Source organism: Aphelocoma coerulescens, chromosome 14 (genome assembly GCF_041296385.1).
Source record: "Aphelocoma coerulescens isolate FSJ_1873_10779 chromosome 14, UR_Acoe_1.0, whole genome shotgun sequence".
Lineage (NCBI taxonomy): Eukaryota > Metazoa > Chordata > Aves > Passeriformes > Corvidae > Aphelocoma > Aphelocoma coerulescens.
This window is the reverse complement of record NC_091028.1, coordinates 13,419,799-13,433,493: the sequence shown is the minus strand read 5'-3', so window position 1 is coordinate 13,433,493 and position 13,695 is coordinate 13,419,799. Positions and strand designations below refer to the sequence as shown.

Genomic DNA, 13,695 nt, shown 5'->3' with positions numbered 1-13,695 from the left:
TTTAAAGGCCCAAATAAACAAATATGCATTGATCTTTTTCTGCCAAGAGTGGACATCACAACAAACCTGGGGATGGATGCAAGAGAGTTGAGAATGTTGTCGCTTTTTCTGGACAACGAAGCAAAACCACAGAAACCAGCACGAGAAGCAGCTAAGTTTAGCCACCACATTTGGCTACATATATTTATATCCTATAAATACATGGGCAGCATCTAAACAAGGATGCAACTGTCATTCCCTTTGTAAGAAAATGATCAGTTGTACTATGCTAATAACGTACTCTGAAGGAGCGAGGAATCAGAATCGATTTTCATGAAACAATACCGGAATGTGATTCCACACTTCAGTAGTAATATTTTCTGCTGTAAATGTGCAGCAAAGATGTGTGCAGCCAAAGGATGGTAAATACAGATCCAGGGAATTATGCAGCATCTGGTCCATCCCAGTTAGCAGCAAGGGCAGGGGAGGAGGACACGGGAGGACACGTTCTGAGCTACGATGCCTTACGCTGATAAGGGAACTGGCTGGAATTACTCTTGTATGAGCTCATTTCATACTGTGAGCATGATGCTATCACAGAAGTGCTTAAAATGAAAGCCAACACAGAGATTCCCGTTACTCTGCTTGACTTGGAAAGAAAAAAAAAAAATTTACACTGAAAGCTTTGTCCTCATTCTTATCATGAACTGTGAGTTACACAATATACCATCACAGGAACTGCACATCCCAAGAAAAAACTCTTTATTTCATTTAATTTAGAATGAGACAGAACTGGGTTGATATACCACCATGACTGCTTTGTTTGTCAACAAAGACCATGTACTATTGCCTATAACTCAGTTTTAGGAGTGTATTATCTAGCAGTTTTATAATCAAGTTTGTTTTTGCTACTGGAAACTGTGTAAGCTTGGACAAGGATAACATTCAACATTATCAAATGGGAGGCACCAGAGTTATGATTTCTAGGCACAAGTCATAATTGGATTGGAAGGCAAAGTTCAAGAAAACAGTAATACTCTTGTGTATTAACAGAAGGCCTGTTCTGCTCTGTAGTGCACTACCCAAGGCCATTTCCTTCCTTAATATTAAAATTCTAATCAGCCTTCATTTCATCTGCAGAAATTTATGACCTAGTCCAAGTTCTGTGTATAGATTTAGAAACAAACAGACCTGGAATATGAGACCCAGCATGTTATAAATTCTCAATTTAACTGTAAAAATCTCTACGTGCACAGGGGGAGTGGAGCAGAGTCTCTGAGCAGAGCCCGGCCATGCGGCTGGGGGGATACTGCAACAGGGGAGAATGTTTAAAACACACCGAGTTCCACACAGTGAATTACTGCTATGAACCCTGCAAATGTCTCTAAATACAGCTGTATTAATTCCAGATTTGATATTAAGAGCCTAGATATGAAACTCTGAGGAAACTGGACCCATTGTAGAAGAAATGAAAATGGAGAACTATAACCACCAGAAGAAATTGTTTACAAATTTACCTTCAGCAGTGCTTTCCAAACTGTGGGGCACTCGCTGCAAGCAATGTGCCTGTTTCTTCCAAGCAGCTTGTAACAGCTGCCAGCAAACCTGAGCATGTTCTCCTAAGCATTGCTTCTGTTTAAGTCAATGCCTCTGGCAGGATCTGGGTTTGAGGACTTCCAGAATACTGGAAAGTAAGCTGCTGCTTCTAAACAGAGAAAATAGTTAGCTCATTCAAACCCTTAGCTGTTGGGGCTTTTTTTTGCTCCCAAGGAGACACCTCTGACTTGAGTATCATATCTCAAAATTAAGCCAGCAGCAAAGAAAAGGAAAAGGAAGTCTGGGAAACAGAACAAAAGAATGTTTACTCTGCAAGGTAAATCAGGGAAATGGCTAGAAGGGCAGAATTACAAATCTAAATGCTTGAGTCTCCAAACAAAACATTAAAACATCAAGCTCACTCTTCAAAGAGCAGTAACAAACCCTGAAGATCACAAGTGTGAGGGTACGCGTCGTCTTCATGCCTCGACATAGCTCGAGAGTGGGTATTTATGTCAAAACAAATGGGTGGGCCACTGAGAACTGTGATGTGGCAAATCAACCACACCACTTCCCCCTTGTTGTAAAATCCCGTTCTTCTTTTCTGTCTCAACAACACGTTCAGCCCACCTCCAGCTTCTCCCTGCTCGACCACTGCAGCCCTCACCGTCCTCTCCTCAAACTCCATTCCGCAATCCTCACCTCTGGCAGTGCCAGTTTCTGATGACACACTCGAAGCTCTGTGTCCCAGCAGCAGGTTAGCTGAGAGATAACCCCGTGCCATCGGGCAGGTACCAGCGCAGGAGGCAGTGCAGGCATCCCACTGCCTGGAGTGGTCACGTTCACGCAGCCCCTTGGCAAGAAAGTGCCCATGTTCAACTCCCTGAGCAAGCCCGGGGCCAAACACGTCCCCTCCTGGGAGCTGCCTGGCCACACACAGTGCCATGGAGCTGTCAGCAGGTTACAGAAAGTGCTCTTCAGCCATCATCTCTGCAGCTCTGACAGAGACACGTGTGAAGTGTCAGCTCTGTGTGTGTGCACATGTGAGTAAAGGCAGGTCAGCCTACAAGGCTGGGACATTGCACAAAGTCTGATATGGGATGGGTTAAGTCTTAGGGTGCAGAAATAATTTTCAGTGACCATGTCAAAAAAAGAATGGATGGTGAAGTGCAAGAAACTGCTCCAGCTCGTCATGGAACCATTGCTAAGGAATTCAGCCGAGTCCCCAGGCCATAGCACTGCCTCCAGACACCAACACCAGCTTTTAAATCCACAAAAGCTCCACTGCCTTACACTAAACTCACCACCTTGTTGCAATACCCTGGGAGGGAGAGGAAATAGAAGGAGGAAGAGAAACCTCTCTCAGTCCATGCAGTTTAGCAGTAAGTAGAATTGCCTAAAAACCATCAAGTAAAATTGCATGTTAATTGTAAGGTAATTTTCAGTATTTGAATACAATTTCCTCAGCACTCTTCCACTCTGTAAGACACACCTGACAATTAGAAGCAACTCTGCCCTCAGCCTGATCCACCTGCACGTTATCAACACACAAATGTTGATTTGCCAAACTTAGCATCCTGCAGATGCTGTTCCAGCAGGTGCTGCTGGGGCCACTTCTGTTTCAGACTGCAGAAGCAGTTCACTGACTGACCAACAGCTCTAAACTACATTTGGGAAAGCATCCCAGCTCTCAAACTTTTTGTTTAGTCTCTCTGAGCATCTGCGAATAAATAAATAAGAAAATTCACAAAATACCACTACAAACAAGCAATTGTAAAAAGTGGAAGTTAAGAATGTAATTAGATTATGGCATTTATAAACCTAATCATAAAAAAAATTCTACAAGTTAAAGCCTGTAAACGAATCTTTATTTATATAACAAGCAATAACAAAAAATCTCAGAGGACATATTAGCAATTGAGACTGACCTTCAGTGACTGGGTGCACAGACAAACCCTTTTAGGTGATTTTTCACTTCTACTGCGTCTCAATTTCCTCAATAAAAGGGTGGGTTTCCAAATGCTGGGGAAGGTTTGGTGGTTTTTTGTATTTAACAGACTACAGCCATAGCAAAGACTGCTTCTCTTTTTTTTTGTTTAATTTTACACAACTAAAGCACACAATCAATTATCTTCAGAAAGGACATGGCACAGCTTTTATTCTGCCTGTTTACTCTAGATAAGTTACTATTAAAAAAATCATTTACAAAACACCAAAAAATCCTGCCCAGCCAATAAGCACATGAATCTCAACAGGAGACAAAATGCCAAAAATAACAAGGAGTTATGGGGAGCGGACACTCACTGTATGTGTGAACCTAGAACTGTAAAATTTAATCTGAAAACTGACTAAATTAGGATTTCTCTACACAACAAGTTCCAAAGAAAGACACTAAACTCTGCCATTAATATTTGCTATTGTGGAGAGCAGACATACGGTAGTGAAGGCAGCATCTGCCACTTGGAAACCAGCTGAGTGACTTCAAACCTGGCATTTGTGCAAATCTGTGTGTACTATAATCTAACATAAAAATATTAATTGAGAAGCATATCAAGTTAGGCTTGTCAGCCTTAATATTTTTCTGGTGATTTGAATGGGGCCAGAGAATAAGATAAGTATCTTTACAAATCCAGTTGGCTTTACTTCAAATGCAAAAGCTTGTTTCTAAGCTGCACAAGAACAGGAGCCCTATAAAATCAAATTTTGAATGCAAAGCCAACCCAGTTCTGCTCATCATTTTCTACTCTGAATCCTGTCTGCAGCAACAGTTTCTGGTGAGCTCACTGTACTTCCCTGAAATACTGTGAAACATACAATTATTTTTGTATTTAAAACAAGTTTTGATTTTTTAAGTTTACACTAATGAAATATTTTCATTAGCACTGTTAAGCTAAAGATTACTAACCTGTCTTTGCAGCTTTTAGGGAGTTTTTTAATCAAGCTGGTCAGTATTCCCCATCTATCAGTGAAGATCAGCTTAATTTGTTTAGCAGCTAAAACTTGGAGCGAACAACAGTATTTTCAAAACAAATACATCAAGTTAAAGCAAGGGCAGTTGTGGTTCATCTGAATCACATGGCTCCAGATTTCAAATCTAAGCTAAGGAAATAGAGGTTATGACATCCTGCAGCTGCGACAAGTCGTGTTCGTAAAGCAGCATTAAATCAGGACCACTTGGCCAGTTCAGGCAGCTGCTTGTGTGGAAGTGAAAGATCCCATGAGAGCATTAAAAAAAAAAAGGTTCTGGTGTCCCAGCCAAACCCCCCTTCCTTCACTAAATGCTACCAGGGACTAAGCTTCTTCAGAGCAAATGACCGTGGAAGGTTGTTGCCAAGTAATTGCTACTGATTTATTTACATCCAATAACGGGAACAGGAATCAAACACTTGGCAGAATACACAGGCAAGTAAATTACAAATGGCCTTCCCATGCTATAGAAGTGCCAAGTGCCTGAGCCTGCCCCTCAGTAAGTTGGTTTTCAGAAAGATCCCTTGGGTGGTTTGATTCACCATGAGGCCGTGCAAATGCTCCCATCAGCTCAAGGACACGTCAGTGGCAGGGAGAAGCAGCTGGAGCTTCATCAAGGCAGTGGTGTGGGTCCTGCAAGTTAGGGGCACACTTCTACACAGATAAAAGTTTTCATTCAGCTGGGAGTCTCAGGAAGGAAGAAAGGATTGGGTCTGGAAATGCTATTTTCCAGTCTCCCATTTTGTAGCATTCATCCCTGGAAGTAAGGCCAGGTGTGCTGGAGCTCTGACCGACCTGGTCTGGTGTGTCCACAGCAGTGGGGTTGGAAGTAGATGATCTTAAAGGTCCCTTTGAACCCAAGCCATTCCATGATTCTGTGATTTTAAGATCTATTTATTGATACAATAAATATTGATAAAACACCTGAGAGTTGGCATTTTCAGTTACAGCAGAAGGAAAAAGTCTTTTCCAAAATTTTGTGAGAGCGTACTGGTGGCTGAAACAGCAGGACCATTCACTGCTCCCCTGAGTACCAAGAAAAATGTGCCTGTAGCTTTTCCCTCTTTTCTTCCTTTTTTTCCCTTTTTATTTTTTTTTAAGCAGGGAGGAAGCATGGAACAGTAGTACTGATTGGGGACTTTCACAACACTATCTGGATGCCAGTGTCATGCTGTGTAAACATGTGGATCCATTAGACAATTGTTGGAAGCAGTGAATTCCAAATTTGATCTAGTGATAGGACTCCTGCTGTTTGGAAAAAAAGAAAATGGGGTTGCGAAACCACACAAGGAAAACGCTTCAGACTTCTTAAAAAACAAAACAAAAAAACCAAAACAAACCAAACAAAAAAAAGAAAGAAAGAAAATCACAGTGTGAACAATGATGAACTGGATGGCCTGCAGATCGCAGCCTCTGGACAGTCCTGACACAGAAAAAAACCACCTGAGCCCTTAGTTTGATAACTTTGTAAAACTTATTCCAGCCTGAAAGGATAAAAACATTTGCATGGAGAACAATTCATATCCACATGCAGAATACAGAAGATTTTCCTTGCTAAGGACAGCTGCTCCAGTGATTTCTATCTTCTTGCACATTTCTCGTGCAGGCTCCTGCCGGAGCTCTCCGCTATTCCCAGCGATGCTGGCTGAGGAAGGGAGTGGTAATTAACTGCCTTCCTTTGGTTTGTGCTGGCAAAGCAGCACCTTTTGCTTTGTAGTATTTAATGGCCTAAAACACACGTTGGAATTAACTCCTTCATTAGCTACACAGCTGCTACTCCTTATCGCTTTCATTTTTCTTACCTGTAGCACTGCAAAATTTTATGTTCTGATTCAGAATTCTGTGTGATGAATACAATACATGAATTGTATTTGTTAGAATATAAAATACAGGCCTCATGAAGAAAAGTGTAATTACACGTGACCTTTGACATCATACTCCATTCTTTATGCTATCTAGTAATAACTATGCTCATTCTGTCCTTGCCACAATTTCATTTCAAACTGATTAACCAGCATTTTATTCCACTCAAGTTGCCTACATTAAAAAAGCCAGCTAGTTCTGCTCCCAGCACAACTGCAAACCCACTTTAAGGCTGTCACTACAAAACCTGTTATTCATCTCCACAGACTTACAGATGTGAAAAGCCGTGTGTATAGCTCAGCATTTCCATTATGATTCATGTTGTGATTTAATCAATCCTGAAACATTGTTTATTACATAAAAGAAATTGTACTTCAACAGCAAGGATTAGAAAGCAAGAAAATCAATTGAGAAGGGCTCCTGAGTAACTAAGGAGGAATACACTGTCCTTGGGAAGCTGCAGTAGGTCAGCAGTAGCAAAGCTTCTCTTTGGAGACTGCTGGGTGACCACAGAATCTTTCTCCAGCCAAGCCCTAAGAGCTCCCTGAGCACACAGCAGTGGTCCTTGGAGTGCAGATCTCAGTAATGCACCTTGCTATGCATATGAAGAAACTTGTGCAACTCTGCCAGCTGAATTCAACAATTTCCATGTCTAATTCTAGTGATATCCATACGCACATGCAGATGAGGCCATAGGACACCACTAAAGCACTGAAGAACTGCATCACTCAGGGGAAGCCATCTCTTGCAGCCTCTCCTTACACAGCTGGAGCTTCCAGAGCTCCAGATGTGTTACAGCTGTGCCCAGGTGGGACTTCAGCAGTGAGAGGCACCAGCCAGGAGAAGCTCTCCACAGCCAGTTTCTGCTCTAAAGCACGGGGCAGCTGTCCCATGAATGCGGCTTAAATTTGCATGAAAGTATGAACAGAAGAGCTGCTCCTTCTTTGCATGCGTTTGTGGCAGATTTATTTTTGTTCTTGAGAGGCCAGCCAGAGATTATGATGGACCAGCCACTACTGCAGGGTTTTACAGCCACCAGAGTTGGTGTTGGGCATTTCCACCTGTGTGGCACATCACGAGGACACACTGGCCACGAAAATCCCTTTCTCTTAAGATCAAGACCACAGAAAAATAGTAACAGTTTGTCCTTCTATTTACTATTCTCCATAAAACTATGGAACTAAAATTACAAGCAAAATACTGGTTGCACTGTTTGTTTTTCTTGGGTCCTTAAATGCCAACCACAAGATGTCAAACAGAGGGCAGAGAGGCCAAGGAGAGCAGGGGAGCTGGGGAGCCCTGACTGGAAAATGTGGTAGTAACAACCATAACTGGTGCTAATAGTGGAGAAAAAGTGCATCAGAGTGAGATCAGATCTTTCACAGACCAGTGTTGCATCTCTCAATAAAACTTCATTACAAAACAGAATGAAGTGGCACAGGCAGCTATCTTAAACCATTTTTTCCCAAGCAAAGTATTCTACTTACCTCAAAATTCAGTCATAATTGAACCCTTGAACTAGTTAATCTTTCTTTTTAGGGGAAAACTCATCTACTCGTAAAGGTTGCCTTTCTCTACAAATATTACTGTTCAGTCATCAATCTCAGCTAAAACCTCTTTAATGCCTTATGTATGCCTGTTTGTATTTTTTTTCCTACTGCAATACATATGGAAATTAGTGCTTTACTTACTTTTTCTTCTCCTTTAGATGAGTTGTATCTGCATACTGAAATAGCAGTCACAAATTTTGAGTGGACAAATGCATTACACTTCTTATAATGCCATAAAATACAATTCTCTGTATTTTTTCCCCAAAGCATGCAAAGGAGCAAACACATACTCAGTAAAGTGAAATAACATGACACTGTGTGCCAAACCCACCACTTTTTAGAGTACCAAACCAAAGTGACATTTATCATAGTTGCATATTACAGGGCAAATATTTCACATCGGGACTGTTATATGTCAGTTTTAACCCACCAAGCATAACATTTTTAATGAGGAGAAGGAAGTTATGGTTCTATTTTTAGATCAATCTACAGCTTTTATTCAATATCTCCAACTCACAAGTGTAAACAGAACCATCAGCCCCACTGTGATACAACATCAAACACCATGAACAATTACGTCACAGATTTTCTAATCACTGGATGAAAACACTGGGTGTTGTAAATGCTACACAGAAGATGGTATAGGGAGATGAAAGAAAAAAGAAAAAAAAAGTCTGTATTTACCAGATTTGATAAATTTTGGTTTTATTTCTTTCAATCACCTAGAACTAACTGTTTCACCTTTTCTTTTTTTTCTCCTTTTCTCCTCCCAGTGGCTCCATCTCAGAGTGACATTTTCCTGGGCTGCACCTCATGTAAGTAGAGCTGTAGCAATACAGTGTGATTATTGTTGTGCATGCTTATTTCATCAGTGTAAAACTGTGAAAATACTTACCACAATTGGGACTTTTAGACCTGCTATTTACTTCTGTAAAAAGGTACTGGATTACCAAGTCCTACGTGAAGATTTAGCTAAAATAAGTAAAATTAACTCCCAGACTGTGCTTCTCAAAGATCACAAACCAGCCACCTAAACAGTCTCATACAAAGTTACATCCAATTTACTACATCTTTCTAACTCTGTGAAATCTGGACTCCATGGAAGTGTCCCATCATCCTGGGGGCATTCCAGGGCTCTTTGCCAGGCAGGGAAACCTCGGCAGAAACAGACTGGAGGCACATCAGAAGGTTTAATAGGCATTACTTCTGCAAACTGCTTCCCAATCCAGGTGAAGAAGGAATGGAGGCTGCAGTGCCTCCCTGCGAGAGCATCCTGACAGTTAAACTTGCCTGGAAGCCCAGGGCCCATGGGAATGAGTGTCATTAACAAGGGCTAATCAAGGAGAAGGGCAAAGACAAAGGCAAAGCCAAGCCCTTGTTGGGCAGCAAGGAAGATGCACCTTTAAGACTTTTAATCTAAATTTAATCTGTTCAGATTTAAAGGACAGACACAAAACTTCATCTTGTCTTCTCCAAGTGGCCAATTCCATTCATGTGAGCACTGATGGTGCCAACACCACCAATGCTCTGAGGGGGTATTTGCACACAGCAAAAGAATGTGCTTGGGTACAAGGGGTGGCACCTGCTCAGCACAGAGAGGAACAGGGGACTTGTTCAGCTCGGTCTAATGAGTAAAGCATGAGAAGCCAGGAATTATTTAATGTTAATTCCAGCTCTGCAAGTACCAGCTGCTGTTCTGTTACTCTCAGCAAGTCATTGCATCTTCTTCATGTTCTGCTGTGTACAGTGAATGTAACATCTTGGTGCCCAGTGTCCAACTCTCAATTGAACATTCTAGTCATAAATGCACTGCCTCCCTTCACTTTGATAAAGTACAGTCAGCATCAATAGATAATACTTTAAAAAAATTTCCTTCCAACTCTTGTGAAACAGGAGCTGACTGTTTATGGAGTGCTTATTTTTTATGTCAGTTTACCATAGGGCCTCTTTAGCCACAGGCTTACAGCTGGAGGCCCCAAGGCATTTTTTGGGAGTGGAAACTTTTTGAGCTCGGCTCTTAACAAATTTCCAGCCTGCAGTATGTTTTTCATTAGTCTACATGGTGTTATAATAAATGATGCACTTCCTCTTTCATTTTATGATTTTTTTTCTTTAAACATGCAACAATTTTTCTGTGTCTGTTTTTTATTACTTTCAATATACTCAACCACACTAATCTTAGAGACTATGTATAAAAACAGAAAGGATATATTGAGTAAGATATCAGCTACAGCAAGACAAGCTTTTAAGTTTAAATTCTTCACTGAAGGCCAGTCATAAACCCATTACATGTATGAGCTCCATGGGCAACCACTCTTTCAGAGGGTGTTGTTAAGAAAATAAAAATCTGTTACGCCAAAACCTAGAGCTGGTGTAGAAAAGGCTCCTCCAAAATACTCACCTGCAAGACATTCAGCTAAAGAAGTTTGATGCCACTGGCAATTCTCCACTACAGGTCCCACTGTGTGTGTTTGCCTATTTTACATATATTTTATATATAGTTGATACACACATTTTTTTAAAGATAGCCTTCCTTTTATATTTTACCCTCTCTCCATAATTTTTAATAAGAATGTATTCCCGGGGCCTGACAGCACGAGGAAAACCTGGCTATGCCAACAAGAAGAGATTCCAGTCAAACATCATCATGTCTGGCATACTGTGTTTCATTTACAAATCTTTGATTTCTAAATGAATGGCAGTTCAAAGTACACATGAAACACAGATACTTTCTGCTTATGTACACAGAGATTGTTAGAGATTAAACCACTTTTAATTAAAGACTTAAGCAGGTGTCAGTTCATGATACTCTCTGAATTTGGTTTAAGAAGATCTGTGTTCCACAGTTACCCAGCAGCACATTAAACACAAGCAGAATCAAAGAGACCTTCCTAAACAAAGCCAGGAAAAGCCACTTTGTAAGAGAGTTTGAAGTTTGCTACTACTGATCTGTCATTTATGGAACGTCACATACTTACTTGGGAAACATTTTAAAACACTTAAACAACCCCCCAGTAAACAGCCCCATGAGACAGAGCCCCAGGCCACACAAGACCTATTAATTTCAGTGGGGTTTGTTGTGCCTCTGTTTATGCATCTAACTACACAGAGTTAATTTGCAGTATCAAGGCCTAAATCAGGTAATTTAAGAGCATTCTGGACTCAAATAACAAGAGTTTAAACATGGAAATGGAATTGGTTCCAAGTAATTTTTCTCTGTCATACTTCAGAGTGAGAGCAGTATGAGGGGCACCGTTTCTCCATTACTCAGAGAGTCTTCATTTCTTTTTTTGAGGGAAATCCAAAGATTAATTTAAAGCCATCTGATGAAAATACCTTAATGTTTACCTTCACATTTTGATGTAATATATAGTGAATTCGAGTGATTTCAAAAGTTATCCTGGATGCTTCTCATTTGAAGATGTTAAATATTGGCTCTCAGAAATTTCCATTACACATTGTCTGACAATATTTGCTGCTCTGGAGCACATGAACTGACTTTTAATTCTTACAGAGGTAATGATAATAAAGTTTGTAGAAGCTGGGCACAGGTGACATTTTAGAATTTCATAGTTATTTTAAGTCCCTCCTTTCCAGGTCCATAAAGTAAGTGTAAGAAATGGTTAGAACTGCCAAATGTATAAATTCTCTTGATCCTTTTTACCTGTTACATCATCAGTTACAGCTACTCTTAGACTGCTCTCCCAATCACCCTTTAAATGAGGGCACTACAACATCCCAGCAGCAGCATTACAGCTGACACCTGAGCACAGTAAAGGAGCACACCTGTAATCCTCAGATTTTGTAACTAGTAAATCACAAACTGAAGTTCCAAACCCAAGAGCATTGTAGAGCTGGGGGAAGGAAACAGTGAGGGAGGCAGAGCCAGTGATTCCCCCAGCTGACAGTCGGTGGGATGCAGGACAAGCAGGGGACAAAGAGCCAGAACAAAGACCGGAACAAAGGCTGCTGACCAGCCAGGGCTGTCATCTGCAGCAATAAAGTACCAGCCTCCCAAATAAACAAAGTACCAGCCTGCATCCCAAATGCTGCCTCATGGAAGGCACAGTTTAAAGGTGGCATAGGATGGTTAACATGAAAGCACAATTTTTGGAGCTTCAACTGATCCCAAAGGGAAGACTGAGTGCTCTTGTATAAACCAGCTTTCCCTTTTGCAGTCACTTTCCTCTAGTGCTTTACTTATTACAATATTGCATACAGAGAAATCTGCAAAATAAAAAATAGTAGAAACCAAGATTTGTTTGACTGCTTCAGCAGTAAGGTACAAATCTGCAGTAACCATGAAGGCTCAAATTACATAATATCCACCAGTGCAACCAGGAGTTTCACCCAGCTCCTGAATTTTATCAAGTTGTCTGCAGACAGTGTAAGGAATCTCCCTGAGCCAGGAAGGAAAAACTCCTAAATTCAGGTGAGATTCTTCTGTACAGCTATGGCAGGCACAGGTTACAAAGTGGGTCTTTGTATGGCTGCTCCACCTCCAGCTTTATTTGCTGGGAGCTGGTTATGTAACTAACACAAAAGAAAATAACCATTTCTGGGTTGTTTTCCTTTGGAAGCCCTGGGCTGCCAGGAGGAACTGAGAGAATTCAAAAGCAGCTTCCCTTCTGTTGCTCTTTTGGGTGTTTCTCTTTGAAGTGGCACCCTGAGTGGCTGCTCATTCACCAGTTTTGTAGGTAGTCTTTAAAGCAATACTTTCCACTCTTCAAGCCTAAGCACAGAAACATACAATTAATTAAACCAAGTTAGTGGTGTTATTATTTCAGCCTTTCATTTCTACTTGGTGTCAGACTCTTAAGACGAAAGGACTCTTTGTAGTAGGATTTCAGACACTCTGGGGAAAATTATGAACTTTAAGACTGATCTGATCTGGTTCGTGCAACACACGAACAATCTAAGGAAACCATTTAGCTACTGCTTAAAGGAAAATTCATTCCAAAATCTAGAAACAGAGTCAAACTTTGCAGTGTTACTGTGCTGTACTTAACTGATGGTTTAACCCTTTGTTTTGACATGCTATTCTTTAATCACTTCTTTTCCTCAAAAGAAGACTCAGCCTAAAATATGGAATTACTGCAAAGTAGATTTCCTGGCTAGGAAATCTTTGGTAACAGATAAATGGACTGCTAATCTGCCAAATGGCTCAAATGCAACAAAAACTGCATCTATTGCTGCTCATAATAGTAGTGGCCAAACACCATATTACTGCTTTCCAACTATTTTCCTGGTGTGAAATGTTTGTAAACCATCCTTTTGCACTGCTGCCGAACTCCAGGAACATTCTCCAGGACAGTTCTAGTCCTTAACTGAAAAAAAAATATTCCCACATTATTAAGAATTACTATGTAAAAAAGACCTCAGTGAATCTGTCCCACTGTAATGGCTCCCTCCCATTTCCACACACTGTGTATGTTATTTATTTTCATTCTTTGAGCATGGGATTTTTATTGCCCAAATTATCTCAATTTTCTCAGAGTACAAACAGTCCAATTTTCATTCATTGAGGTCAACATTTTTGTTGTGTTCTTCCTCTGTTTTCTTCTTCCCTTTAAAATTTGCTATTAACAACAAATACAATAGATTGTGCTATCAAAATACCTCTTGGGGTAGAGATCTATTCATAAATTGTTTTTTCACATGAGCATAGATCAAAAGTGGCAATAGCAAAATGGGACAGCTAGAAGAAATGTTGTTTTAACTCCATTTCCATTCTCCATAACCTTTAGATGAAATAGATCTACAATCATGCCACCTCCTCTTCAAAGATTTTTGTGCAACA

The 13,695-nt window shown here is 40.6% G+C and overlaps 2 protein-coding genes across 6 annotated transcripts in view; one reads left to right on the top strand and one right to left on the bottom strand.

Moving 5' to 3' along the window:
• Positions 1 to 13,695, bottom strand: part of C14H7orf50 (chromosome 14 C7orf50 homolog) — a 124,798-nt gene that overhangs the window by 48,533 nt on the left and 62,570 nt on the right. The window contains exon 1 of one of the 5 annotated variants that reach the window (XM_069029662.1): positions 2,218 to 3,327. The exons of the other annotated variants lie outside the window; for them this stretch is intronic. Coding sequence (XP_068885763.1) covers positions 2,218 to 2,388 — 171 coding nt within the window. The 5' untranslated portion in view covers positions 2,389 to 3,327. Of the gene's footprint in view, positions 1 to 2,217; positions 3,328 to 13,695 lie in introns of those variants that run through there. 5 annotated transcript variants of the gene reach the window in all.
• GPR146 (G protein-coupled receptor 146) overlaps positions 1 to 13,695 on the top strand; it is a 48,889-nt gene that overhangs the window by 13,198 nt on the left and 21,996 nt on the right. The window contains exon 2 of the mRNA XM_069029659.1: positions 8,669 to 8,710. The gene's annotated coding sequence lies outside the window, so the exon portion shown is untranslated. The remainder of the gene's footprint in view (positions 1 to 8,668; positions 8,711 to 13,695) is intronic.